A 26,021-nucleotide genomic window follows, 5' to 3' on the forward strand; every position below is an offset into this window, starting at 1 on the left:
CACAGTGTCAGTGTTAATGGAGGACAGGGGACACTGTGAGGAACCAGAGGGTAGGGGAAGGTCTGAGAGACCCTGGAAACCTGGTTTATCGCACTCTTGTCTGGAGCATCCTCAGAGAGAGCTCCTCTCTGCTGCGACCTCAGTTCTCCCAGCCTCACCCCCCCACGCCACAGCCCCCAGCGTGTGCACACACACACACACACACACACACACACACACACAAGCACTCCCACCCACTAGCTCTCTAATTGCCAGGAATGCAGGCTGCCCCAGCTACTCTCCCCCTGCATTCCTCAGCAGCTACTCCCACCTGGCAGGGCAAATTATACCCTGGCCTGGCAATAAAAGCCACTTTCCAAAAAAAGAAGCTTTAGGGCCCTGAGAGACGCAGCTAACTCTCTCGCCCAGCCTGAGCCTGACTCAGGAGGCGGTGTCTGGCCCAGAGGCAACAGGGCCCCATGTCCCTTTAAGCAGGGAGTACAAACTCCCAACCCAGTCCCTCCCTCTCGCTCTTCCTGACGTCAGGAGGAGGGCGTGTGTGAGTGAGTGAGTGAGGGGCTTGAGGTGCTGCATTCTCTCTCTCTCTCTCTCTCTCTCTCTCTCTCTCTCTCTCTCACACACACACACACACACACACAGGCGTACACACAACACATCTTTCAGACCCTCCCCTGCTGGCCAGCTCCAAGCGCCCCGAGAGAGGCAGAGTGCTGAAGGCGGCGGCAGGAGGCAGTGCCTGGACCTCATCTGCCAGGGAGAGGTAAGGGGCTGGTTGGGGGAGGAGGGCACACCAGCTCCAGAAACTGGCTTTGGCAGGGCGAAGCAGGGAGGCACGAGGTGGCGGGCCGGGGAAGGTGGCTACCTCCCCTGAGACTGGCCCAGCCCAGTCCAGTTTACTCCGGGGACGAAGGAGGATGTGTAGATGAGCCCACCCTGTCCTCCCTCCTCCCCTGCCTCCCTCCCTCCTCTTGGCCCCCAAGGGAAGCTGAGGCTGTGTGGTTCCCTGTGAGAGAGTGTGTGTCTGTGTGTGTGTGTCTGGGACTTGTGTCTGGCTCAAGAGGCAGAGAAACAGCAGACACCTGCCAAGCCGCAGCCTCCTGTCTGAGAACCAGGGGAAGAGCCCTGACCGGGGAAATAATCGTGCTCCTGCCAAAATGAGACTGCAGCAGGGAGCGTATGGGTCTTTCTCCCTGGAATTTGGGGCTGGGGCTTGGGAGGGACCATCTAGGGCAGGCAGACAGTTGGACCTGGAGCAGCTGTCTTGTCCTGACTCTATTTCTTCCCAGACGCGATGGGGATAATTGTGTTAATTGGCTTGGAGAGGTGGCTCCATGTAATTATTATCACCTCAGAGCCACCCCCACCCAGAGCTCTCCTCTCCTCTCCTGAGGCCACTCCTCGCTCCTGCTTGCAGGTCTGGCTTTGACCTCCACTCTTGCCAGGGTGCAGTCCCTGGAGAGCTAGGATGATAAGCCAGGGGCTGGGCCCCCCCCCCGCCCCCCCCCGCTGTGGGACGCCCCGTCCCTGAGTGGCCTGCCCCCTGCCCCGGCACAGGGAGTCCAGGCAGAGATAAGGGGTGATGCTCGCACCCGCAAGGGAGACAGCAGGTTCCTGCCAAGCTGCCAGCCTGCAGGCTCTTCCCAGGGAGAGGGGAGGGGGACGCTGAGTGAGAGAACAATAATAAATACAGTGTGAACTGCTGCAGCGGCTGGGGCTGGGGGAGGGGAGGAGGAAAGCGTGCCCGGGTGGGGGGTGAGGGGTGGGCAACCTCTCTGAGAGCCTGGCACCATGCCCACCTGGATGTGCTCCAGCAGAGGCCTCTCGATGGGATGGGGCAGTCTCTAGCCCCCCGGAAGGATGGGGAGCCGGCTCCCCCAAACAGACTCCATCCCACAGGCCTCTGGGCCCTCCAAATTCTGGATGTTTCCTTCACCCAGACTCCCTCCGCCTACCCCCACCATTTCCTTGAAGTCCTTTCTAACCATCTGTTTCCTGTATCTGCCCCTACCCCTCTGGATGTGTCTGCCCCCTACTCCAAAAAAATAGAAGGTCTAAGCAGGAACTGGTTGCACGAGGGCCTGGGAAAGGCCGAAGGACAGTTTGGGCCACAGAGTCCCCTCCCAGGCCTGGCTATGTTCACGGATGCCCACTGGCCGTGGAGGGGCTCAGGAGGGAGGAACAGGGGGGTCTTATACAGCCAGCCCGTGGAAAGGGGACACCCACAGGCTGGTCTGGAGGCAGGTCCCCTAGATTGGCACCAGCAGAGGGCGCTCAGGACTTGGCGGAGCTGGTCCCGTCTGCGGGTCACCACCAGCACAGCCAAGTCCCAGAGCCTGGTGGGAAGGGGGCTTGGGACAGTTCAGACCTTCGTCTGTGTGGTGCAGCAGGGTAGGGAGCAGAAAGTAGCAGGGGCGCTTTTCCCCTGCTCCAAAGCCGGTGGAATCGTGGTCACGGGGGTGGGGGCACGGCACGTTGGAAAGCTCTGGGCTTTGGGGTCACGCCGATTTGAATTCAGCTACCAGTGTGACTTTGACAAACCCCTTCCTCTGTCTAGGGGGGTTCAGAGTGGGGAAGTGACTCGTTCAGGGTCACACAGCCCGGCAGAGCTGGGATGTGAGCACGGCTCTTGCGCCGTCCATCTTGGCATCCTCACCCCCACCGATGCCAAGGAAGCCCAAAGGCCTTCATCAGAACAGCCCCCCAGGGACGCAGGGGCACGTGACAAGGAGAGTTCAAAGGGCCTCGATGCAGCTCGAGTATTGGCTGGGGCAGCCCCTCACCCCCTTACACACACACTGTAGGAGGGGAAAGAATGAGGTTTAATTAGGTCACCTCCAGCTGCTGGAGCAGCTTTGGCACTGATGTATTTTAAGGAATGTCTGGTGGCTGGGGGGAGGGGGTGGCCGGGGAAGTGCTGGCTTCTGGCTCTTGGTCCTGAAGCCGTTTCCTCACCCTCCTGGGCCCACCACGGACAAGACCCCAAGGTTCAGAAAGCCTTCCCATCGCCGTCCTGTGTTCTCTGTCCTTCCCCTTTTTAGCCACTGTACCCTTTCCTCCCCCTGGCTGCTCCTCCATACCAGGGACTTGGGGCTGGGACACTTCTGTCGGGGGAGTTGTTTTTAAGCTTGCCAGAGTTGGCAAGTGATTCACCCAAGGTCATGGTCTGAGTCAGCACAAAGCCAGAAATAGAACCCCAAGCCCTGTCTCCCCAATTCTTCCGCGCCCCTGCTTTTCCTTCTCCAGGGGAGGGCAGGAAATGTCAGGGAGCTCCCCCCACCTCCCAGAGGTCTTTCTATAACGCGCCCCCCAACCTCTCCAGGTGCAGAAGCACAGCTCCTGACCTGCTGTGTGACCCCGCACTTCCCCTCTCTGGGCCTGCTTACTCTTCTAAGGAATGGGGATAATGTAATTATCACGTGGCAGGGGGTCGTGGGGTCTACCTGAGGAAATGGGGCCAAGGACTTGGCACACCACTGGCACGCGGCTAACAATCAGTACATGGTGGCCACGCCTCTTGTCATGTTAGGACTTCCCACGCTGTGTTCTGGTCAATCTGTTCCTCCCACTGGACTGGGGGCCCTCGAAGGGTGGGCCTGTCTCCTCTCGTGTCTGTTGTTCCGATGCCTGGCATTCAGTTTCCTTTCGGTTATACGTGGGTTTTTGACAATCTCAGAGGACAGCTGGACTGACCTTCAGTAGTCATCTGGACCAGTGATGATTTGAGTAGCTGAGGGGAAAAACGAGGCCCAGAGAGGGTTAAGTGCTTGCTCCAGATCACATAGCCCTGGGTGGTTGAGCTAGTTTGCTTTTCCTAATCTGTCCGGAACAAGAGGGATTCTCATGGTCAAGAGAGGACTCTGGTAGCCATTTCCTGCCCCCTTCTTTTTGGGGTACCTGAGACTTGGAGGAGCCCCAGCACCAGGACGGCAGTCACCTGCTGACAGGGCTGAGTCACTACCCACAGCCCCACGGCCCCATGACACCGTATCAGGGCCTCACCTCAGGTTACCTCTGAACAGCCCTGATGTTTGGCCTTTACCTCCCCTGGTCCTTCTGTCTGCAGAATTGCTGGGGTTTGGCCTTCATGCAGGGAAACGAAGACAAGCTTGGCCGGGAGGATCAGAGCCAAAACGCGCGCACAGGGAGATGCCCTCTCACAGGTGGACCGTTGACACAGCAGCTCCTCAGCTCCTCCCACCAGCGAGACAGGTGCTGCTATTAGCCCCATCTGGCAGAGGAGGAAACTGAGGCTCGGAGAGAGAGAGGGTCACTGCAGACCCAGGGTTCCAACCCAGGCCGTCCGGGTCCTGACCTGCCCTCTGAATGTCCGTCGGCTCATCGTGAAGGGCATTGTTTCCATAAGAGATGCTCCCAGACATACCGAGTCCCTTGGGGGCTGGGCTTTAACTCTGTCTGTATCGAAACGAATGTTCTACAAACACATCTGTTTCTTTGCTTTTGGAGTTTATCTTCCCCTTTAGTTTCTCAGGGAAAGTTCTTCTGGTAAAACTCCAGCCGCGTTTTGGCTGAACCAGGAACAGAATTTAAGCTCACAGGAAGAACACTGTTCGCCTTCAGACAAACCTGGGCTCTGTCACTGCCCTGCTGTGTGACCTTGGGCAAGTCACTTAGAGCCTCTCTAAGCCTCAGTTTCCTCATCTGTAAAATAGAAACAATTGTAATTCCAACCTTTCAGGGCAACTGGGAGATTTTGAAATGGAAAGCAGCCTCCTCAAAGACTTTCGCATGGTGTGCAGCACTCAGACGATAAAAGCTGGGCCTTTGCCTGCCCCGTTCTGCCTCCTTTCTTCTGGAGGGTCTGCACTGGAGGCATCCCCTTCTTTCCTTCTCCCTGGTCTGGCCCAGAGAGGGGAAGGCTGTCCAAGGTCGCACAGCCCCTCAGTAGCAATGCAGGGCCTGAACCCAGGATTCTTGACTTCCCACTGCAGGGCTCCAGAGCCAGACTACCTTGGTTCAAGTCCTGGTTCAGACATTAATTGCTGTGTGGCCTTGAGTGGGTGACTTAGTCTCTCTGAGCCTCAGTTTCTTCATCTGCAAAACATCGTCGTGATCGCAGCCGCCTTAACGGGCAGCTGCAGGAATTTAAGAAAAAGGAGAAGCAAGGCAGGGACCTGGTGGGTGGGCAATTCTCTGGGGAAGCGGGGAAGAGGCGAGTGAGGGTGGGCTTGGCTCAGCTCAGCTGGGTCTCTCCTGCTACCCACTCCTCCTTCGTCCTAAGCCCAATTGAGCACCCCTGTCCGGGAGGAGCAAGCTCTTACCCGGCACCTCCCAGTTCTTCCCGCATCCCATCCCATCTCGGCCTCACGGTGTCCTCTGGAGGAGGCCTTCTTGTACTCCCCGTTTTCCAGAAGAGGAAGGAGGTGAGGGGAGAACGCAGAGCAGTGCTCTCTGCACTGTGGAGGCTGCCCGGTCACCACCCCCCAGCCCTAACTCCTGCTCTAAGGCCAACTGTGGCCAACTGGGGTGGGAAGGGATTCAAGGGTCAGGGAGCAGTCCCTGTCAGGCCTACAGGGCTGGAGGGCAGGAGCACCTGTCATTGGTCTTATTCCAACCACTTCTCTCCTGCTGCCTGGTCCATTATGGGGAACCCATTCTGGGGAGGGCCAGGAAGGGGGGGCTGCTGTCAACCCTAACCCTGAGTAATCAATGCATCTTTCCCCCTTCCCTGAAAGAGGCTTTGGGTTAGGAGGCCTGGCTGGCTGGCGGGAGCAGGGCCCAGCTCAGCTGTGTCTCCCTGGAAACCACTGTGGGCTGCCTGTGCCCCTCCCCCCCAAGACCTCCCAGCACCGGCTGTCACCGCCAAGCACAATACCAGCCCCGGGAAAACTGTGCAGTGGGTAGGCCCGCCCTGCGTCCTGGAGAGAAGGAAGCAGAACTTCTGTCCACCTGCCCTCCGTGCCCACATCGCGGGGGAGGGAGGCACCCCGGAGTGAGCTGTAGGGCCCGATGCCTCCTGCTTTCCCGGCGGTGGCATCTTGGGTAGATTTGCTGCCTGCTTTCCTTTTTGATAACAGCTTAATTGCAATATAATTCACATACCATATAATTCAACTGTTTAAGGTAGACAAGTCAGTGGTTTTTAGTATACTCAGAGTTGTGCAACAATGCCACAGTGGGTTTGAGGACATTTTCATCACCCTAGAAAGAAACTTGGCACCCATTAAAATTTACTCCCCCTTGGGGCACCGGGGTGACTCAGTCGGTTAAGTGTCTGACTTTGGATTTCAGCTCAGGTCATGATCCCATGGGTTCATGAGATCAAGCCCCGAGTCAGGCTCCAGGCTCACAGGATGAAACCTGCTTAGGATTCTCTCTCTCTCTCTCTCTCTCTCTCTCTGTGCCCCTCCCTCGCTCACACACACACACACACACACACACACACGCACGCGCTCTCTCTCAAAATAGATAAACATGAGGAAAAAAAGAATTTACTCCCCTTTATCCCTTCCCCCCCAGGCCTGGCAACCACTAATGTGCTCTCTGTCTCTGTGGATCTGTCAGTTCTGGACATTTCACGTGGATGGAATCACGCAATGTGGCCTTTTGCGACTGGCTTCTTCCACGTAGCGTAATGGTTTCCAGTCTCGTCCGTGTTGGAGCGGGTATTGGCATTTCATTCCTTTTCGTGGCTGAGTAATATTCCAGTCTATGGCTATACTACATCGTGTTTCTCCATACATCTGTTGATGGACTTTTGGGTTGTTTCCACTTTGGGCCTATTATAAAAAATGCTGCTGTGAACATTCCTGTATAAGTTTCTGCGTGATTGCTCTTCTTCTAAAAATGGAATAAGGGGCACCTGGGTGGTGCAGTCAGTTGGGCGTCTCACTTCGGCTCAGGTTGTGATCTCTTGCAGTTCGTGGGTTTGAGTCCTGTGACAGGCTCTGTGCTGACAGCTGGGAGCCTGGAGCCTGCTTCAGATTCTGTGCCTCCCTCTCTCTCCCTGCTCCTCTCCCGCTCATGCTCTGTCTCTCTCTCAAAAACAAATACATTAAAAAAAAATTAAAAATGGGAATAAAAATGCCACACCTGGCCCTGCCTCCTGGAGCAGGCTCAGGAAGAAAAAGCCCACCTCAGCTTGAGCGGTCGTGAGGAGGTATGAGGGGCCTGAGAGGCGGTGACCGCGCCCCTGCAGCTCTCCTGGCCGGAGGGGGATGGGGGCTGCTGGGCAGGAGGAGCATCTCCACCCCTAGGGACGTCAGAGACAGCTCATCATCCTGACCCAGAAAAATCCCGCTTGCTGTATGACCTTGAACGGCGGCCAGGAGACCTGCCCCGCTGTTGGGTGATGTGAGTCCTCAGTCCTCCCAGAGCCCCGCCATGCCGTGTTTTGGGGCTCCTTGGACTCTGGACTCCTAAGGAGCCTTAAACTCTTCCCTGGAAATTCTAGGCTGGGGTGGGGCGCAAGATGGAGGCCAGAAATAGGCTTGAGGCTCAGGGATTTACCTCTGGCACCAGGGCCTTTGGGTGAGGGGGTGAGGTAGTGAAGAACAGGGGTGAGGAAGTAGAGAACCTCGCCATCCTTCCTCCTACATGACTGTGGATTATGAGCACTTCTTTATATCCTCAGGCTTAGCCACGCCTGGCCATGGCCTGTGAGGGAGTGTGGTGGTATTTATCAGATCCATTATATAGATGAGTTAACTGAGGCCAGTGGAAGTGCTACCCGAGGTCAGCAGCTAGTACACGGCGGGGCTGGGGTGCTCGTGCTCTCCTGGTCTGGGTGTCCTGCCTGGCCCCAGGCCCCCAGGCCGCCTGCCGCAGGCTCGGCCAACAGCCTGGTTCAGTCCACTGAGCTATCCTCCCCAGGGTTCCACAGCAGTGTCTCTTGGGGCCTAAGACGTCCCAACCCCTGGGGAGAGGGAATGTGTTCTCTTTCCCAATAGAGGAAAATAGAGGATGCATTCTTTCAAGGTCATCCAGGCACTGAGCAGGTGATAAGGGAATTTCTACTGATCAGCACTGATGACAGCAATTTATTGGGCATCTCTGAGATGCCAGACGCTGTCACCCACACTAAATCGTGGACTTCGCAGCAACCTTGCATGGTGAGTATCTTCAACATCATTTTGGAGCAGAGGAAAGTGGGGCTAAGGAAAAATCACCAGCATTCCCAAGAGCTTACCACTCGCTCATGGTGTTCAAAGCAGGTGGAGAGTCATGAAATCCACACGGCAATCTTCTCCATGAAGTAAGAACCAGCACTATCCCCATTTTACAGAGCAGGAAACTGAGTCAAAGGTTAAGAGTGTTGACAAAGGCTGCACAGCCAGTTAGGTATAGGAGGAGGGATTCAAGCCCATCTGGGTCAAAGCCCGCGTTCCCACCCACCATGACGGAACTGTTGGAGTCACGAAGTTACAGCGACAAAGCTGAGATTCAAACCCAGGTCTGTGGATTTGAAGCTGCTGACGCTTGTGCGAAACTATGTTCCAGACCATCACTGGTCACCTTACCCATCCCACCTCCCGGACCCCTAGAGTGAGAGAATTAAGCTTCAAGCTGGAAGGACTTTGAGGTTAGTCTTAGCTTGCACCATCCATCGTGACCAAATACCACAGCCTGGGGGCTTAAACAGCAGACATTTACTCCTCACGGTTCTGGAGCTGGAAGCCCAGGATCAGGGCACAGCACGGTCTCCTTCTGGTGCGAGCCATTTTCCTGTTTTGTAGACCTCCCCCTTCCGGCAGTGTTCGTCACCTGGCAAAGAGGAAGCAAGCTTTCTGAGTCTCTTCTTCCAAGGGCATTAATCCCATCACGGGGCCCCACCCTTGTGACCTCACCGATACCTCATTACCTCCCAAAGGCCCCATCTCCAAATACCATCACATTGGGGGTTAGGACTTCAGCATATGAATTTTAGGGGAAACAATTCAGCTCATAGCAAGGTTAGATGACTGTTTTGTCTTCCTGGTGATGACCCTAAGTCAGGGTCCTGAAGTCACTGTGTGAGGATTCACAAGCAGGCCCAGAGCTCCAGACTTGTGCCCGGTGTCTAGAATCTGCTCATCCTGGACCACACTCACCTGTACCTCTCTCTCCCCATTCCAGACGGAGCCTGTGGCTGGTGCGGCTGCCGAGCAGGGCCAGGCCGGGCCCTGCCCGCAAGGACGCCCGAGTTCTTCACCGGCCCCTGAGCCCGGGAGCCCACCAGGCTCTCTTGCTGGATCCGCCATGACTTCAGAGCCCACGTCACCCCCAGTAGTGCCCCCACTCCACTCTCCCAAGTCTCCTGTCTGGCCCACCTTCCCTTTCCACCGGGAGGGCAGCAGGGTCTGGGAGCGGGGAGGTGTCTCATCTCGGGACCTGCCCAGTCCTCTGCCCACCAAACGGACCAGGACATACTCAGCGTGAGTACCTGCCCCTCGCCCAGGCTCCAATGATCTTTCCCCAGGACGAGTCCCCAGCCCCATTCTTTTCTGACCCCTGTTGTCCTCACTCAAGTCCAGGGGAGCTGTGTATGAACCTTCCAGTAACTACTGTGTTCATTCACTCATTCACTCCACTAAGATTTATTGAGCACCTGACCAGGGGATCCAGTGGTGATTAAGACAGTCTTTGCCCATTAACTGCCTATAATCCAGAAGTAATTTATCTACCATTCACCTTCACCCTGCAGGGTAGGGGGAGAGGACCCAGCTTCAGACATCGGGGAAGGTGAGGTCCTAGTGGGTTTGGAAGATGTATTAGGTGAAGGAAGTTGGGTGTTCCACATACGTGCATCAACCTGGACAGAAATGGAAGCAGGAGATTGACCTTTGGTGAGGGGTGGGCAGTCTAGACAGAGACCAGCCTTGAGCCTCTGGGGTAGATCACTGGATGGGATCACAGGCGGGGAGGGGATTTGTGGAAGTTGCAAAGGAAACTGACTTGCCTTGGCCAAAGAAGAGAGTATTTTATATTTCATTTCATTTCATTTCATTTTTGAGAGAGAGCGAGTGAGCAGGGAAGGGGCAGAGAGAGAGAATCCCAAGCAGACTCTGCACCATTAGCACAGAGCCAGACACAGGGCTCAAACCCCCAAACATGAGATCACGACCTGAGCCGAAATCAAGAGTCAGATGTCCAAGCAACTGAGCCACTCAGCCGCCTCTGGTTTTTGTTTGTTTGTTTGTTTTGTTTTTTCTAATAAGCTCCGTGCCCAACGTGGGGCTTGAACTCATGATCCCAAGATCAAGAGTAGCATGCTTCACTGATTGAGCCAGCCAGGCATCCCTAAAGGAGAGGTTTTTGATGGCGGGCACTAATTGTCCCCTATGTCCAACCCAAGGCCAGGCACAGAGCAGATGCTTAATAAATGATGAATGGATGAGTGACAAGTACGTGAATAGGCTACAACTGCTTCAAAAAGTGAGCTCCCCGTTTCAGGAGGCATTCAAGTTTAGGCTAGATATTCTTCATTCAGAAGTCTTATGACAGGCAGGGGGTGCCTGGGTGGCTCAATTGGTTAAGCGTCCAACTCTTGACTCTGGCTCAGCTCATGATCTCATGGTTTGTGAGTTCGAGCCCTGCACTGGGCTCTGAGCTGATAACTTGGAGACTGCTTGGGATTCTCCTCTCTCTGCCTCTCCCCTGCTGATGGTGCGTGTGCATGCAAGTTCTCTCTCTCTCTCTCTCTCAAAATAAATAAATAAACTTAAAAAAAATAAAAAGAAATCTTAGAACAGGAGCCTATGTAAGCCCAAACAATCTCAGGAGGCGAGGGTGCTGTGTAGAGAGTTGGGGGGGGGTGGGGGGGGGGCACTCCCTGGGAGTCAGGAGACCCTCTTGCTGTGCACTCTGGGAAAGCCAGTTCCCCTCTCTGGGCCTCAGTCTCCTTACTGTCCAATGGGACCACGAGAGGGCTGAGCTAGCATAACTGCGCAGCTTCTGACCTGGGGAGGCTTTTCCACAGCCCTGAGACGGGCTCTGCAGGCAGGGCCTGGGAGGGCTGTGGGCATCCGGGGGTGGGGGTGGAGTCCCCAGACCGTAGCTCTAATCCCCCTGCTCTATCCTCAGGACAGCCCGTGCTTCGGCTGGCCCAGTGTTCAAGGGTGTCTGTAAGCAGTTCTCACGCTCACAGGGCCATGGCTTCATCACACCCGAGAATGGATCCGAGGACATCTTTGTGCACGTATCTGAGTGAGTCCCTTCGGTGTCCCTATTCTTGGCTGGGTCCCTGCTGCAGGTTCCTGGCAGTGCCTCAAGAAATGCCTCCCCAGGCTTCTCCCCTGGCTGGCTGAAATCTGGGTTCCTGGCATCTTTCTCCTGCAGCAGGGGCTGTGGGTGCATGGGAGGAGGAGGAGGAGGAGGAGGAGGAGGAGGAGGAGGAGGGCTAGGCTGGAGCAAGGACCCTCACCACCTCCCCCCCCCCCAACCACTGGCTGAGCCCTGGGATCCTGTTTCAGCATCTTGAAAACTGAGAGGGCTGGGCTGGCCCCTGGGTTTTTCAGCCTGAAGGGCAGAGACATAGGAGAGGCGGTCTAGGCCTGGCCGCCGGCCCTGATGCCCGGCAGAACCTGGAGAGGACACTGAGCTTCTCCAGGCCTCCGGACCTCCTGTGCCTTTCACATCTCAATCCTCAAACAGCAGGGGAGGGACTGCTTAGGGTTCCCACTATATGGATTCGGATCCGAGAGCTCAAACTCTGGGATGGGAGGGGAGGCTGCCCCCAGCCCGTCTGGGAAGGGGACCCACTGCTGAGCTGACGCTCCTCTCCTGCCCACCAGCATCGAGGGAGAGTACGTGCCAGTGGAAGGCGACGAAGTGACCTACAAGATGTGCCCCATCCCGCCCAAGAATCAGAAGTTCCAGGCTGTGGAGGTGGTGCTCACACAATTGGCCCCACACACTCCCCACGAGACATGGTCTGGCCAGGTCGTGGGCTCCTAGGCTGGGGGGCTCACGGGTCAGCTGCTGGGCGGGTGGGGAGCCACACTGGGTAGATGGGCAGCCTCGGGCTCCGGGCCCCGCTGCGCCGGCTGACCCAGTTCCCTGGGCGGCCTCAGTGTACACGTCAGTCTGTCTGTGCTTGTGGCCGTGAGCGTGTGCCTCCATCCACCCCCGTGACCAGTGACTGTTGTGTGAGCTGGACCGAAGGGGAGGCCACCAGACCTGCCTTCTGTTTGTCCGCTCTCTCCTCCCCCTCCCTGCCACATCCGCACAGGACGCCCTCGCCCTTCTGTCCACTGAGCCTCTGAAGGCCTGCGTCAGGCCTGGGAGGCGGGGGCACCAGTGGGCCCACCGTACCAGCTTGTTCCCCTTGCCTCTGCCCCAGGCCTGGCCCCGGGACCAGACTCTGCTTGTACTTAAACCGCCCACCCTGGGCTGGGGTCTCCCACTGTGGCCTGTACCCCTTCTCTCAGAAGCCAGGCCAGCGAGAGCTCTGGGGGAGCCTCCCAGCCTCTGGCAGGGCAAGAGGGCAAACGTTGGAGGCGGACAGAGCCCTCCTCACTGCCACGGCCCAGCCTTCCTTCCACCTGCTCTCTCCTCTTGGCATGCTGGAGAAGTAGGCAAGAAGGAGCTGAGCGTGGAACGTAGTTTTTGGGGCCCTGGTTTTGCCGGCCACAGTCCCTCCTCCCCAGCCTGATAACAGCTCTATGAACTCGGGTAAGGCCATGTCCCTTCCCCGGGACTGCGCTGAGCCATGCTGCCTCCGCCCTCCGAGACGCAGATCTGGGGAGGGGTGGGGGCGCATCGCCCCCAGTTTGGATGGAGCCATCCCCTTTGCCCTGACCCACAGGCTCTGCTGATACTCCGCCCATGCTCAGATCCACTGGCTGCTGAGGACCCAGTGATGCAGACGCATGTCCCCTCAGGCAGGGCCAGGCATGGGCACCTACAGGATGGCCCTCAGCCTGTGACACCACCAGCCCTGCAACCCCTTGCTGGCCTCTTCCTGCAGCTATAGTAGGTGGCTACTGCGCCCCAACAGGCCAGTGGCTGAGGTGTGATCCCGATCTCTCGAGTCCCTTAAGGGGTGTGTGTGTGTGTGTGTGTGTGTGTGTGTGTGTGTGTTCACTCTTGGGTGGGGGGCTGGTCTGGCCTGGGAGGCCAGGACGGAGCAGCTTTGCCTCCATCCTACCACCCCCACCACCCCCACCCTCCTTTCCATAAAACACATCATTTGATGGGAAAAGAAATGGGGGTCAAGGAAGTCTTGCCAGGGACAGTGACCCTTAGGAGACTGGGTCTGTGAATAAAATGGGCTCAAATGCCCAGAATGAGGGGGTATCTGTTTAGAAGGATCCCCAGCCCTGTGGGAGCCCTGAGGCCCCAAGGTAGAGATCAACTGGGGTAGACTCCCCCTCCCCTGTTCTCAGTCCCTGCAAGGCTAGGGGGCCAGAACTGCAGAGATATGCTGGATGGCCCCTGCAAACTGAGAATGGCCCAGCCTGACACCCCACTCTGAGCTGCAGCTACTCCGGCAAGGCCTAGGGCTTGCCCTGGAGGAACAAGGACTTCCTGGCTTCCTTGGTGGAAGGTTTATTGGTGCCCTCCCCACCCCTCCCTTAAGGCACTTGCTGGGAGACAGGATGTGGTGACATCAGCCCAGGGCTGCCTGGCGGGGAGGGAGGGGCAGAGGGGCAGGAGGGCTCCTCCAGACCCACAGCCCTGCATCGTCCAAGTCAGAGATCCCCCTGAGACCCACAGCCTCCCGGACTCCCCTTCCCCCACCTCCTAACACTGGCAATAAACCCTCAACTGTGACTCAGCCTGGCCCAGAGCTGCCTGTCTGTCTGGGTCCCCGGGGAGGAGCCTGGGGAGGGTACCCCAAACCAACCCTTGTTCAGGGCTTCAATGGCCTGTTCCCCTCAAGTGGATCAAAGGCTTCCTGTGTGACCCCATGGGGAGTGGAGGGAGTCCCTGCCATCTTGCTTCTCTTTCCTCATCTGCAAAGCGGTGGCTGTAATGTCATCTGTGACTGGGACCAATCATCCATTCAGATGGAATTTACACCATACCTCGTTCCAGGAACTTTAATATTTGTGAGAGAAAGTTCTGGCAAATACGCACCTTCCCTAGCGCTCTGTACCCCTCCGGCACAGGCGGGCGGGCTGGCTCTATCTCGTCTGACACTAGCACGTGCCTACTCCCAGCGCAGGCAGATCTGTTCTGTTCACAAGGACGGGCAGCAGCTGTAGCCAGGGCTGTCAGGGTGAAGGACGGAGCTGGTCCCACCAGGAGCTGACCGGATGGGGACGGTGGTCCTCGTGGACCCTGGCCCCATTAAGGTGGGCCTTGCAGCAGGGTATAGGAGGCAGGCATCCTGAGCCCAGAGGAGGAGGGGCCCTGGCTCCCCACTTCCTCAACACCAGGGCCAGGGGCCTTCTTTAGGCCCAGGTAGAACTCTCTGGAAGTCCCTAAGAGCGGGTGTGGGTCCTGGTCAGGCCTCATGGGCGGTCTCCGGGAAAAAGATCTCTCGGCATCGCTGTACTGTATCCTGCGGAGAGACCACGCTGTGGCCGACGGTCCGGGGGTCAGCGTAGATCTCAAAGTCATTCCCACCCTGCACACAAGAAAGGGCAGGGAAGACACAAACATGTAACGCCTGAAGGAGCTTCCCAGGGCTATGGCCCAGCATGCGCCCTGGCGAGGAGTCCCCCTCCCCACACTGGCTCCTGGAGCTGCCTCTTCTGCCCTCTCAGAACTACCAGGAAGCCCACCTTCCGGGCCTTCACCAGATCTGCCCTGACTCACTGTGTGACATGGGACAAGTGTCCAGCCAGCTCTGGTCCCAGCCTTCCAATCTGGGTAATGGGGCTGGTGAACACTAGCTGGTCTCCAGTAGTCTCCCAGGGGCCTGTTCTGTTGCCCTGTGTCCTGGCCTTGACCTGGGGGTGATTTGGGCTGGAAAGCACCTGGGCTGAGCCATACTCACGGGACTGGTCTCGTTCCCAAAGAAGTGAATGGTGTCAAAGCTGTCTTGATCCAGACTGTCCAGGCAGTAGCGCTTGTCCCAGCCCTCAGGGAAGACGTCAAAGCTGATCATGCCTCCTGTGGGGGATGGCGGACACGGCTAACAGAGTGGTGGCCCACTGAGTGAACTTGGGCAAGATCCCTCATTCATTCACTCGACAACCCTTGAGTGCCTGCTTAGAGCCTGGTAGAGGGCACGGAAGACTCAGGGACCTCACGAGAGTTGCGATCCAGGGGGAAGAACAGGCAGTAAACCAACCAGACCACCTCGGAGCATGTAAGTCAGTGGGGTCAGGGGAGGGAAGCTCCCCAGCCAGCACGGTTGGGGAGACCTCTCCAGGAGGGAACACTAAGGCCTAAACCAGAGTGGTAACTGCAGGGGAGCAGGCAGAGTCCCCAAGAAGGGCATGGAGTGTGCCAGCACCAGAGAAGGCTGGGACAGGGCAGGGGTGAGGCCATACAGGCCCTGGGCTCTGAGCAAGGGTACAGCATGGTCTGCTCTTCTGGGAGTGTCCCTCCGGACACTGGGCAGTGGGTGACGTGGTAGTGGGAGGACAGCTGTGCTGGAGTTAGCTAGAGCCCGAGAAGAGGCTGCAGGAGATGATGTGAGCTGTGGTCAGATTCCAGAACCATTCTGGATACAGGGCCTTGGGACTTGTTAGTAGACTGCAGGTGGGAAGGGGTGAGGGAGAAAATTGAGGGAGATGCTTTGGTTTTTGACCTGAGCACCTGGGTGGGTGGCAGGACATGGGCTGGGTTTAGGTGGGGAAGACTAGGGGCAAGAAAGCTTTCTAGAGGTGCTGGGGAGCGAGACGCTGGGCTGGCTTCTGTGCCAGGCTCTAAGACCCTCCACAGGACGAACAGATGGACATACCTCGGGAGAACCTCAGCCCTTTTCCGGCAAACTCTGTTTTCAGGGCTTCCACAAACTTCTCCCGGATCTTTTCCTTCTGCAAGAGGGGAGGGAGGAGACTCAGGGGGCTGCTGTGAGCCAGGCCCCGTGTGAGCTCAGGTGGACACCGTGACTCCCCCCACCCCCTTTACAGATGAGGAAACAGGCTCAGAGAGGGGGCTGTGCCTTGTTCAAGGTCATACAGCCTCAGTGGCAGAGCCAGGGCCTGAGTCAGAAAGTCTATGACTGAACTCAGGGTCAGATCCTGCCAGTGGGGGTGTGGGCAGGGTATCTGGAAGAAGCCTCAGAGTGGAGGCACGAGGAGGTATTTGAGGGGATGGGGCAGTCTGAGTCCCAAGTCATAAGGTCCACCTCAGGGCAGGGCTCAGTCCTGTTGGCTCTGCCCAGCTCAACAAAACAAACCAGACACCAGAGATGGGCACGAGATGCCCATGAGGATGGGGAGCCCTGTTAATAAGTGGTGGTGGGTACTCAGAGGTCAGCAGGATGCCAGGTGGCCATGATAGCCTGGCTAGTCAGCTCACAGGTGACCTGGGAGTTTGGACACATCCTGGGGAACCAAGAGTCACTGGGGACTCTTGGGAACAGAGTGCCCAGGACTGTATTTTAGTCAGTCCACATTGTGTAGGATTGGAGTGGAGAGAGGCAGGCAGTGGCCAATGGTTTGGGGCCTGCAGTAGGCCAGGAAGGGTGAGCTATAAGGCCAGATATGACCCAACCTGAGAGATAAGGGCAGACCCTCTGGGTTCCAGGCCTGGCCGTGTGACTATGGACAAGTTGCCTGACTTCTCTGAGCCTATTTCCTGGACTAAAAGATGGAGGTAATAAATGAACCCTACCTAACCTGTGTCTCCTAGAAAAGCAGACAGGAGGCATGTGAGCCCCCTGCCTGCCTTGGTTTTGCCTTCTTGGCAGGCAGGCAGGCCCCCAGAGTCCCCACCAGGGGCCACTTTGTGGGCCCAGGGTTAGAATTAAAGGTGTCCCAGGCTCAGAATAAACGTTCCCACATCGCCTAGGATGCTGTATCTCCTGGGTCTACAAAACCAAGCTGATCACTGGACAGCCCGTGTCAAGTCCAGTGTCAGCAAGGACGAGCACTGTGACTTGAGCTGGTCACTTAACCTCTGGCCTCAGAGTCCTCATCTGAGGAAGGGGACTACCTGCCCTTGGGATCTGAAGGACCAGAGAATAAAATATTTATATGGGATCCTGGCTGGTGTAGGGCATACAGATCAGGAAGTTCCTGCCCCCCCACCTCCAATATCAGAAGGGGGCGAACAGGAGCCAGAAAGACAAGAGAAGACCCTGGGAGCTTTGGGAAGGGTCAGTGTGTCTTACACTTCCATCTCGTCTAGTCATTATAGCCCAAGAGATGGAAACTATGTTTACCCCCACTCCACAGACATGAAAACAGAGGCACACAGTAGTAAAGCCACTTTTCTAGGCTGCTCAGCAAGCAGGAGGTGGAGCTAGGATTGGAAACTGGGTGGCCTGAGTAGAGGCCACCTCTCAGTATGTGCATGGGAGAGGCTCTCTGCCAATGGTCAGTGTTAACCACCCCAAAAAGAAAAAGTCTTCATGCCTGTGGGCATTGCCTATTCTAAACCCTGGGACCCAGAGTGGGAGTGGGGGGTCGGTGAGCTGGAAGGCATCCCTGTGAGTCCCACCCACCCTCAGGGAAACACCAGAGGGGAACAGGTAGAGTCCCAAGGTCCCAAGTTCAAATCTTTGCTCTGTAACCAATTCCCTAAGTGACCTTGGCAAGGCATTTCCCCTCTCTGAGCCTCAGTTTCCTTTTTCATAAAATGGGGATAACACCACCTATTTCATTCATTCAGCAAGTATTTCTCTCGAGCACTTGCTACGTGCTGGGCACATGCTGGGCACAGGGGATCCAGCGGTGAACGGCCACAGAAATCCTGGCCCTTAAGCAGCTTATAGCTTCAGCAGGGGAAACAGATAATAACCAAGATTTGAAAAGTAGGTGATAGGGGCGCCTGGGTGGCTCAATTGGTTAAGCGTCTGACTTCGGCTTCGGTCATGATCTCGCAGTCTATGAGTTCGAGCCCCGCATCAGGTTCTGTGCTGACAGCTCTGAGCCTGGAGCCTGCTTCAGAGCCTGTGTCTCCCTCTCTCTCCCTGCCCCTTCCCCACTCACACTCTGTCTCTCTCTGTCTCAAAAACAAATAAACATTAAAAAAAAAGAAAAGAAAAAAGAAAAGTAGGTGATAGAGTGTATTAGAGGGTAGCGATGGCTGCTTGGGGAGGAACAAGAGAGGAGTAGGAGGTGCAGGGGGACGCACTGTTGAATGGAATGAGAAAGTGACACGTGAGCAAATGTGAAGAGGAAAGGACCAGCTGAGTCTGAGGAAAGTGTGTTCCAGGCAGAAGGCACAGCCCTGAAGTGGGAACCTGTCTGCTATCTCTAGAATCCGCAAGGAGAACATGGTTGAAGCAGAGACAGCAAAGGGGAGAGAAGGCCACAGATGGGCCAGCAGGAAATGGCTTTGGATGGGTGGACTCACTCCATCCCTGAAAGGGCAGGGTAGGCGGTAGGCTTGATAAGCAAAACCCAAGTCAAGGTTTAGCAGGGGCAGCACATGCAAAGGAGAGAGAAATACTGGTATGTGCCAAGAACAGATGCAGAGAGAAGGCTGAAGGGGTGGGCCTGACCTGGGCAGACCCCTCAGGGCTCAGGGCAGCCCAGGAGGGGCTGAGACACTGCTCAGTTGGCGAGAGGAGCAACGGAAGTTCTGTAAGCAGGGAGTGCATGGGGGCGGAGGTGCTTCAAAAAGGTTCCCAGTGGCACCGTTAGAGAACAGACTGGCAGGAGCTTATTGGGGAGGGGGTGGGGAGAGACACATAAGTGAACAGATTTGAGACAACTCCGGAGGCTGAATCAAGAGGAGTTACTGCTGGGGCGCCTGGGTGGCTCAGTCGATTAAGTGTACGACTTCAGCTCAGGTCATGATCTCACAGTCCGTGAGTTCGAACCCCAAGTCAGGCTCTGTGCCGACAGCTCAGAGCCTGGAGCCTGCTTCGGATTCTGTGTCTCCCTCTCTCTCCCTCCCCTGCTTGCACTCTCTCTCAAAAATAAAATAAAAACATAAAAAAAAAAAAAGAGGAGTTACTGCTGTACCCTACAAGGGTGGGAAGGTGGAAATGATACCCTAGGGTGTTGGCTTAGATAAGTGGTGGCTAGTGGTGGAGGGAAACCAGCCATGTTGGAAAAACGCAGAAGTGCCTAGACCATGGCACATGATGGGTGTCCAAAAGGGACTGGTTGAATCAGACCACCACTGCTAATCCATTTCACTGATGGGAAAACAAAGGTTCACAGAGGTCGAGTAACTGAGGCCCTACAGCCCAAGGTCACACAGTTGGTGGCACCTTGTCTAGTTCGGAGAACTCGATTCGCTCCTCCAGGGTACAGCTCCGGCCGATGGGTGAGATGTTCAGCATGCCATTCCGGAACTCGATGAAGGTTCCACTGATGGTAACGGGGGTAGGAAGGGGGGCAGGGAGCCAGAGAGAAGGAGAATGGCCCTGAATTCAAATCCAGCCCCATTTGGGACCACGGCCTCCTTGGACCTCCCAGGAGACAAGAATTCACGCACCAGTAAGTTGGGGCTCTGGAGCGTGCAGGTCCCATCTGAGAGACCCACCCCTGTCCTCCCTCAGGCCTGGGATGGAGGGGGAAGGCTGGATGCAAGGCTGAGAGGGGTCTCACCGCTTCTTGGGCAGCCTGAGCAGGGCCATGTAGCGGAGGCAGAAGTTGATCAAGTCTTGCAGCAGCTCCTCCCCCAGGTGGCTCTGGATGGTCTGGGCAAGGAACAGGGGGCTCTGGGTTTGGCAGGCACGGTGCCCTCCCCCAGCCCGGGACAGAGGCACCACAGGCTATGTCACTATGGAAAAGTGTCCCGGTCTGAGGCTCTGGGGGCCACTGACCTGCTTGGAGAGCAGTCGTCCATGCTTATACTGCACTGTCCCATTCTCGGCAAACACATAATCAAACTTCTCGATGACTTCAGGGACATGTAGAGGCCGGGGGGAAAGAAAGAGTGTGAGACCAGGTACCCAGAGCCAAGTAGAAGGATAAAGCCCACACTCCTTGGTTTGGCATTCAAAGCCCATTTATTCCACCCCAAACCTGCTTTTCTAGGCTCTTCACTTTCAGCTTTTTCCCCAAACAAGCCAGTCACACCTCTGGGCCTTTGCTCACACAGGTCCTTCTGCCTGGACCACCTTCCCCCACTCCATGATCTGGCTCCCTCTTCCAGAAGCCTTCCAGGACTCAACAGAGGGAGTCATTTCTGCTCTGTGATCTCACAGCGCCACCATCCAGGCACCATCCAGGGGCTTCTGTCACTGGTTGCATGGGGGGATTTCCAGCTCTGGCTGCCATGTAAGTGGCTGGAGGGTGTGGGAGGAGGAGGTGCAGGGGGCACAGCCAGGAGGCTGCTGCAGGGTCTAGGTGGGAGGCGATCACTTGGACAATGGAGGGGCAGTGGAGACGCAGACATGGACACACAGGGAGCTATTTCTAGACTTACTGGAGAATGCATGAGGGGGTACGGGAAAGGGAAAAGTCAAGTAAGTTTCTGGTTTGAGAACTGGTGGTATCTGCCCTGAGCTGAGACCAGGAACTCAGCTGAGAACAGATGCTCTGGGTCTAAAACAACTTCCTGAGTAACTTCAGATCCTTCTCTGTTAAATGGGATAACCAAGCCCTTCCTAAAGTTGGTGTTGAGGAGTAAATGAAAAGAAGTTAACATATGGCCATTTTCAGCAATGGTAGCCATTACTAACTACTGTGCATTTCAGGGGCCAGGCAGGGGCCACCGACTGAGCCAGCCAGGCATAACTATGTGCATTTTAAAGACAAGGAAATCATCCTAGACTCAGCAAAGAGAGCAGAGAACGTGAGCTACTCAAGGGCAATATTCTGTCTGCTTTGTTCCCTGTTTCTCCAAAGCCTGGCACAGTGCCAGGCACATGGTAGGTGCTCACTGTGAATCAGTGAGGGGAGTATTTCGCTGTTTCCCCCTACTTCCTCTGCAGCACAGAATCGGGGCAGGGTCTTTGAAGGCACATGGGTCCAGGGGCCTCCCAAACTCCCCACTCCCTGCACCCCCCATCCTAACTGTGGGTGGCTCTGGGCGCTGCTCATACCTTCATCCCCCTCTCCCAGCTGCTCAGCAATCTTAGAGTAGTCCGAGCCGCCCACGACACCGATCTGCACCCTAGTTCGCAGCTTCTGCAGGAAGGCAGCCACCTCAGGGTCAATTTTCTGCAGGGACAGGTTGGGGAAAGCACAGTATTTGTGGCTGTCCTCATGTCTGGGACCCCCATTCAATCCTCACTCGGTGCTCAGAATCCAGGGAGCCCATGGTTCCATTGGAATCTGAGGTTCAAGGTTTAGAACCCAGACCACAAAACTAGATGTAATGGGTTCAAAGTCTCTCAGCTGCAGGATGATCTTGAGCAATGGGCTTTGTTTTCTTTGCCTTACTTGTCCCATCTATAAAATGGGGGAAACAGAGTAGCAACCAGATGGAAGCAGTCACTGCTAAGATTAAATGAGATCGTGGATCCAGAGTGCTTGGAAATAAACAAGCAATTAACTGGTGACTAATCACATGAGGATTCCCCACCAAGGAAATGCAAACTAATGAGTTACACTCCATGTTTTCAAACCTTCAGCTCTTTAAAGCTGACAATATGTGTAGTAAATGATGATGTCAGATGTTGCCTATGAGAGTGTAAACTGGTGCAGCCATTTTGGAGGGTAATTTGGCAATATCTATGAAAACTTAAAATGCGTGTGCCCTGTTACCCAGAACTTCCGCTTCTCTTGCCTGGATGTATATGGAGGTCCCCTGGGGTATGGTTTATAATAGTGAAAACCTGCAAACAACTCATAGGCTCATCAATCAGAGAATGGTAAATACCTGCTCTGAAATACTACACTGTGGTTACACAGAATAAGGAAGGCCTGTGCTTCCAATATGGGAGAGTCCTGAGACATGCTGTTAACTGTTAAAAGCAAGTTCCAGGAAGGCACACACAGTATGGTATCACCCATTAAATTAGGGAAAAAAAAAAGGGGGGCGCCTGCGTGGCTCGGTTGGTTAAGTGTCCAACGTTGGCTCAGGTCATGATCTCACGGTCTGTGGGTTCAAGCCCTGCGTCAGGCTCTGTGCTGACAGCTCAGAGCCTGGAGCCTGCTTCGGATTCTGTGTCTCCTCTCTCTCTGCACCTCCCCTGCTCGCGGTCTGCCTCTCCCTCAAAAATAAATGAACATTAAAAAAATAAATAAATAAAAGAAGCCTCACAAAACAATGCTTAATATTTGTTCTGAGCAAACAGATCTAGATGAAGGTCTGGAGGGAAGCCACAGGAGAGGCAACCACCTTTCTTTTGGGAGGGGGTGGGCCAGGGATCCTGACATAATCAGAGAGAACTTTAGCCTTCTCTGTTGTTTTCATTCTTTACAAAAGAAAGTGTTTATGAATACGTGTACAATTAAAAATTAACTTTTATTGGGGCACCTGGGTGGCTCAGTAGGTTAAGTGTCAGACTTCAGTTCAGGTCATCATCTCACGGTTTGAGTTCGAGCCCCGTGTCGGGCTCAGTGCTGTCAGTGCACAGCCTGCTTAGGATCCTCTGTCTCCCTCTCTCTCTCGGTCCCTTCCTCGCTCGCTCTCTGTCTCTCAAAAATAAATAATAAACATTACGGGTACCTGCATGGTTCAGATGGTTGAGCGACCGATTTCAGCGCAGGTCATGATCTCACAGTTCGTGGGTTCAAGCCCTGCATCAGGCTCTGTGCTAACAGCTCAGAGCCTGGAGCATGCGTCAGATGGTCTCCCTCTCTCTCTGCCCCTCCTCTGCTCACACTGTGTGTGTCTCTCTCTCAAAAATAAATAAACATTTAAAACAATTTTTTTAAATAAACATTAAAAAATTAACTTTTAGTTTTTAGCTTATATATTTATTTTTTTAGGAATCTCTACACTATGTGGGGCTAGAACTTACGACCCCCAGATCAAGAGGTGCATGCTCTTCTGAGCCAGCCAGGTAGCCCAAAAATTAACTTTTAAAAAGCACTAAGGATAGGGCTTGGCATGAACATTGAAGGACAGTAATAACACACTGTTCTTATATAGGCTGATGGGTGAGTGGAGCAAAGGGTCAGAGGGAGGGGCTGGGGCTGTGTCTTCGACCCTGCCACCCTCCCTCCACTGACCTCTTTCTGCCATCCTTGAGGAGGACCCTGAGAGCTGCTGGAGGCAGGGCAGCCAAATACCTCCTTGTGCCCCCAGAACCCAATCCAGGGCCATCCAATAGGGAAGGGGGGGGGGTCATTCAGGACCTAAAAGGGGAGGCTAAGGCCTGGGTTTCCATCAGTCTCTGCCCTGCAACCCAGCCCTACTGGCTCCCTGCTCTAGGGGATCTTAGTTGTTCCTTATGCCCAGGGACTGGAGGGCAGAATATCCTTAGGGCCAACAAGAAAGAGGCCTGCTGATTTATGTACCCCACCAGATCAGATTGGGGGCTCATCTAGGGTGAGATCCAAAGCTAGAAAAACTGAGCGTGGAGCAGAGTTTGGCGACAAGCCTTTAAACAAGCAGTACTCCCACCCTCCTTGTGCCACAGTATGTTCAGTGACCAGACCAGGCCTGGGGACTCTCACCTCCATCCAGGTGGTCAGAGCCCAAAACTAATCCGAAAAGTTACAGAAGCCTTACCTCCTTCCATAGCTGGGGGTGGGAGGTAAAGTGGGCGAGGAGCTTGAGAAAACAGACCTCCACCCAGGCCTGTAAAGGTCTGGTGGGCTGGCTCCGAGACCCCCGAATCCCACTAGGTGGCGACTCTGATGCTTGGGTGCGCGCAGAGGGCTCTGGGCTAGGGCTCTAGAGCCCCGGGCTCAGTCGCCAGCTTCGGGCTACAGGTGCATCCTAGGGGCGGGTGCCCGGGCTGGCGAGGCGGGGGCGCCCGGGGACCAGGCCACGGCGAGAGGAGGCCTGAGCGGGGGCAGCGAAGCTAGGTCCCCGCTCGCAGCCTCCTCCCTCCAGAATCCCACCCGCCCCGACGCTCCCGGGCAGAAGGTGAGCGCAGACGCTCGGGGGATGGGACATGGAGGACCGAGTCCCCATCACTCCCAGTAGGCGGCCCTGGGGCATTAGGGGCCGTACACCGCTGCATCCTACACTCGGTCCTGGGGTGTCCAGGGTCACGTCGCTGCAGCCCTCTCTGTCCGCGTGACACTCCCGACGGGAGCTGCTGAACGTCAGGGCCTTACCTGGCGAGCCGGCGTGAGGGTCCCGTCCACGTCAAACAGGCAAAGGACGCGCTCCTTCCTACGGGCGCCCTCAGTGGCGACCGCCATGGCTGCAGCTCGGCGCGCGCGGCAGAGTGCAGCGATGCCGCCTCCAGAGCCGAGTAGGAAAGAGGCTAGACTAGGCGGGGCGCGGGAGGGGCGGGGCCAGGGCGTGATCTCGGCGGGAGAAGGACTGCCCTGACGGGGCGGGGGCGGGGCCTGAGCTGACTCAGGAAGGCTGATTCTGATTGCACCAGGTGGGAGGGGGCGTGGCATAGGGAGGAGCAGAGAGCAGCAGGCTGGTCTGATTGTTCCAAACCAGACGTAGGCGGGGCCTGAGCCTGGGCGCGACGGGAAGTGAGGCATAGAACCCGGAAGAGAGGAGCGGGGCCAGAGTTGGTGCTCGGCGGGAATATTCTGATTGCATCTGATCTAGGGTGGCTGGACGGGGGCGGAGCCTTAAACCCCGCAGTGCAGTGAGAGGGCGGGACTCCAAGAACCTGAGCTGTCCCCGAGTCTCCCCGCCCGCCGTCAGTCACTCCGTGACTCACCCGTTCCTTGCTAATGCCTTTGCCCTACAAATCTTAAACGTTAATCTGATGGCCTTTGCTCAGGCTCTGGACTTTACCAGATGGCCTTGGCGGACTAATAATCCTTCCGCTGTCATTCTGTCCACCCCGCGAGGCCTAGCTCATGGTCCACCTCCTTCAAGAAACCTTTCTGGATCCCTCTATTCATAATTATTTAACCATCACGTTGACTTTATGATCAGTCCTAGGTTGCCTTCCCTCCCAGCTCCACCACTATGTGACTTTGAACAAGTCACTTCACCTCTCTGAGGCTTTGTGTCTCCATCTGTGAAATGGGAAGAATATCACCTACTCTGTAGGGTTGTTGTGCATATGCAAAGAAATAAAAAATGTAAAAGAGCCCACATAGGACCTGGCACACAGCAGACCTATTCCAAAGGAGAATTTGTATAGATGTGTTTGATACCGTTACTGATTAAACAGGTATTGCACGTCAAAAGTCTTAAAAATGGGCAGACCTTGGGGCGCCTGGGTGGCTCAGTCGGTTAAGCGTCCGACTTCAGCTCAGGTCACGATCTCGCGGTCGGCGAGTTCGAGCCCCGCATCGGGCTCTGGGCTGATGGCTCAGAGCCTGGAGCCTGCTTCCGATTCTGGGTCTCCCTCTCTCTCTGCCCCTCCCCCTGCCGCTCCCACGTTCATGCTCTGTCTCTGTCTCAAAAATAAATAAACATTAGAAAAAAAAATAAAAAAAAAATGGGCAGACCTCTGAGCCAGCAATTTAACTTTTAGAAAATAAGGGAAAAAATGGGGATTGGTTAAATTATGATCTATTTATGAGATGAAGTGCCGCGAAGCCATAAAAATCTGTGTTGTAGAATATTTAGCGTGGAAAAAGCATGGTAAGGAAAAGCAGCAGGCTGTCTCTGGGTGCTGGTATTATGGTGAATTTCAAAGTTCCCTTTGAAATGCATGGACTACAGCTTCCTCTTCTCCAGGATTCTGTTTTGGCTTCCTTCCATACTGCCAGAGCCAAGCCCCCCCTGCCTCCCTCTGTGCTCCCAGGGACTGCCATTCAGTTTGGGAGTATGCCTGGGTGGGCATTTTTGCTGCATCCACTATTCTTGCCAATGCCTGTGATGAAGTTTGGGGGTGATGGTTTGTGGGGTCCAGAGCCGATGGCCAAGAAAGAATTCTTGAAGGCGTCTTTGGTGCAAAAAGGTAATTTTATTCAAGCATAGGGACAGGACCTATGGGCAGGTAAGAGCTGTACAGCGAGTGTGGGAGTGACCCTTTTATGGAGTCGGGGAGATGAAGTAAGGAGGAAGTTTCTAAAGAC

General features: G+C 55.5%; 2 protein-coding genes across 5 annotated transcripts; one reads left to right on the plus strand and one right to left on the minus strand.

Annotated features, from left to right (window-relative positions):
* The first annotated feature begins 484 nt into the window (after positions 1 to 484).
* CSDC2 (cold shock domain containing C2) lies at positions 485 to 13,714 on the plus strand. Of its 2 annotated transcripts, none has more exons than XM_006934115.5 (4): positions 485 to 760; positions 9,073 to 9,371; positions 11,020 to 11,142; positions 11,730 to 13,714. In XM_006934115.5, exons 2-4 carry the CDS (start codon positions 9,196 to 9,198, stop codon positions 11,890 to 11,892), a joined length of 462 nt encoding a protein of 153 aa, XP_006934177.1. In that variant the 5' UTR covers positions 485 to 760; positions 9,073 to 9,195; the 3' UTR covers positions 11,893 to 13,714. The 2 variants fall into 2 exon arrangements, with proteins under 2 accessions (XP_006934177.1, XP_003989384.1); XM_003989335.6 differs by lacking the exon at positions 485 to 760 and adding an exon at positions 6,478 to 6,623.
* On the minus strand, positions 8,191 to 24,296 carry PMM1 (phosphomannomutase 1). 3 transcript variants are annotated; one of them, XR_006601153.1, is made up of 9 exons: positions 24,138 to 24,296; positions 21,005 to 21,122; positions 19,781 to 19,857; positions 19,563 to 19,654; positions 19,223 to 19,322; positions 15,794 to 15,869; positions 14,882 to 14,997; positions 14,017 to 14,509; positions 8,191 to 8,721 (listed from the first exon to the last, which is right to left on the minus strand). XR_006601153.1 is itself a non-coding variant. In XM_045062439.1 (9 exons), the coding sequence occupies exons 2-9, from the start codon at positions 22,579 to 22,581 to the stop codon at positions 14,387 to 14,389; spliced, it is 708 nt and encodes a 235-aa protein (XP_044918374.1). In that variant the 5' UTR covers positions 22,582 to 22,747; positions 24,138 to 24,292; the 3' UTR covers positions 13,964 to 14,386. The 3 variants fall into 3 exon arrangements, 2 of the variants coding, with proteins under 2 accessions (XP_044918374.1, XP_003989385.1); XM_045062439.1 differs by lacking the exon at positions 8,191 to 8,721 and adding an exon at positions 22,576 to 22,747 and having other exon boundaries at positions 13,964 to 14,509; positions 24,138 to 24,292; XM_003989336.6 differs by lacking the exon at positions 8,191 to 8,721 and having other exon boundaries at positions 13,964 to 14,509.
* Between the last annotated feature and the right edge of the window lie 1,725 nt (positions 24,297 to 26,021).

Source organism: Felis catus, chromosome B4 (assembly GCF_018350175.1).
Source record: "Felis catus isolate Fca126 chromosome B4, F.catus_Fca126_mat1.0, whole genome shotgun sequence".
In the NCBI taxonomy this organism is placed as follows: Eukaryota; Metazoa; Chordata; class Mammalia; order Carnivora; family Felidae; genus Felis; species Felis catus.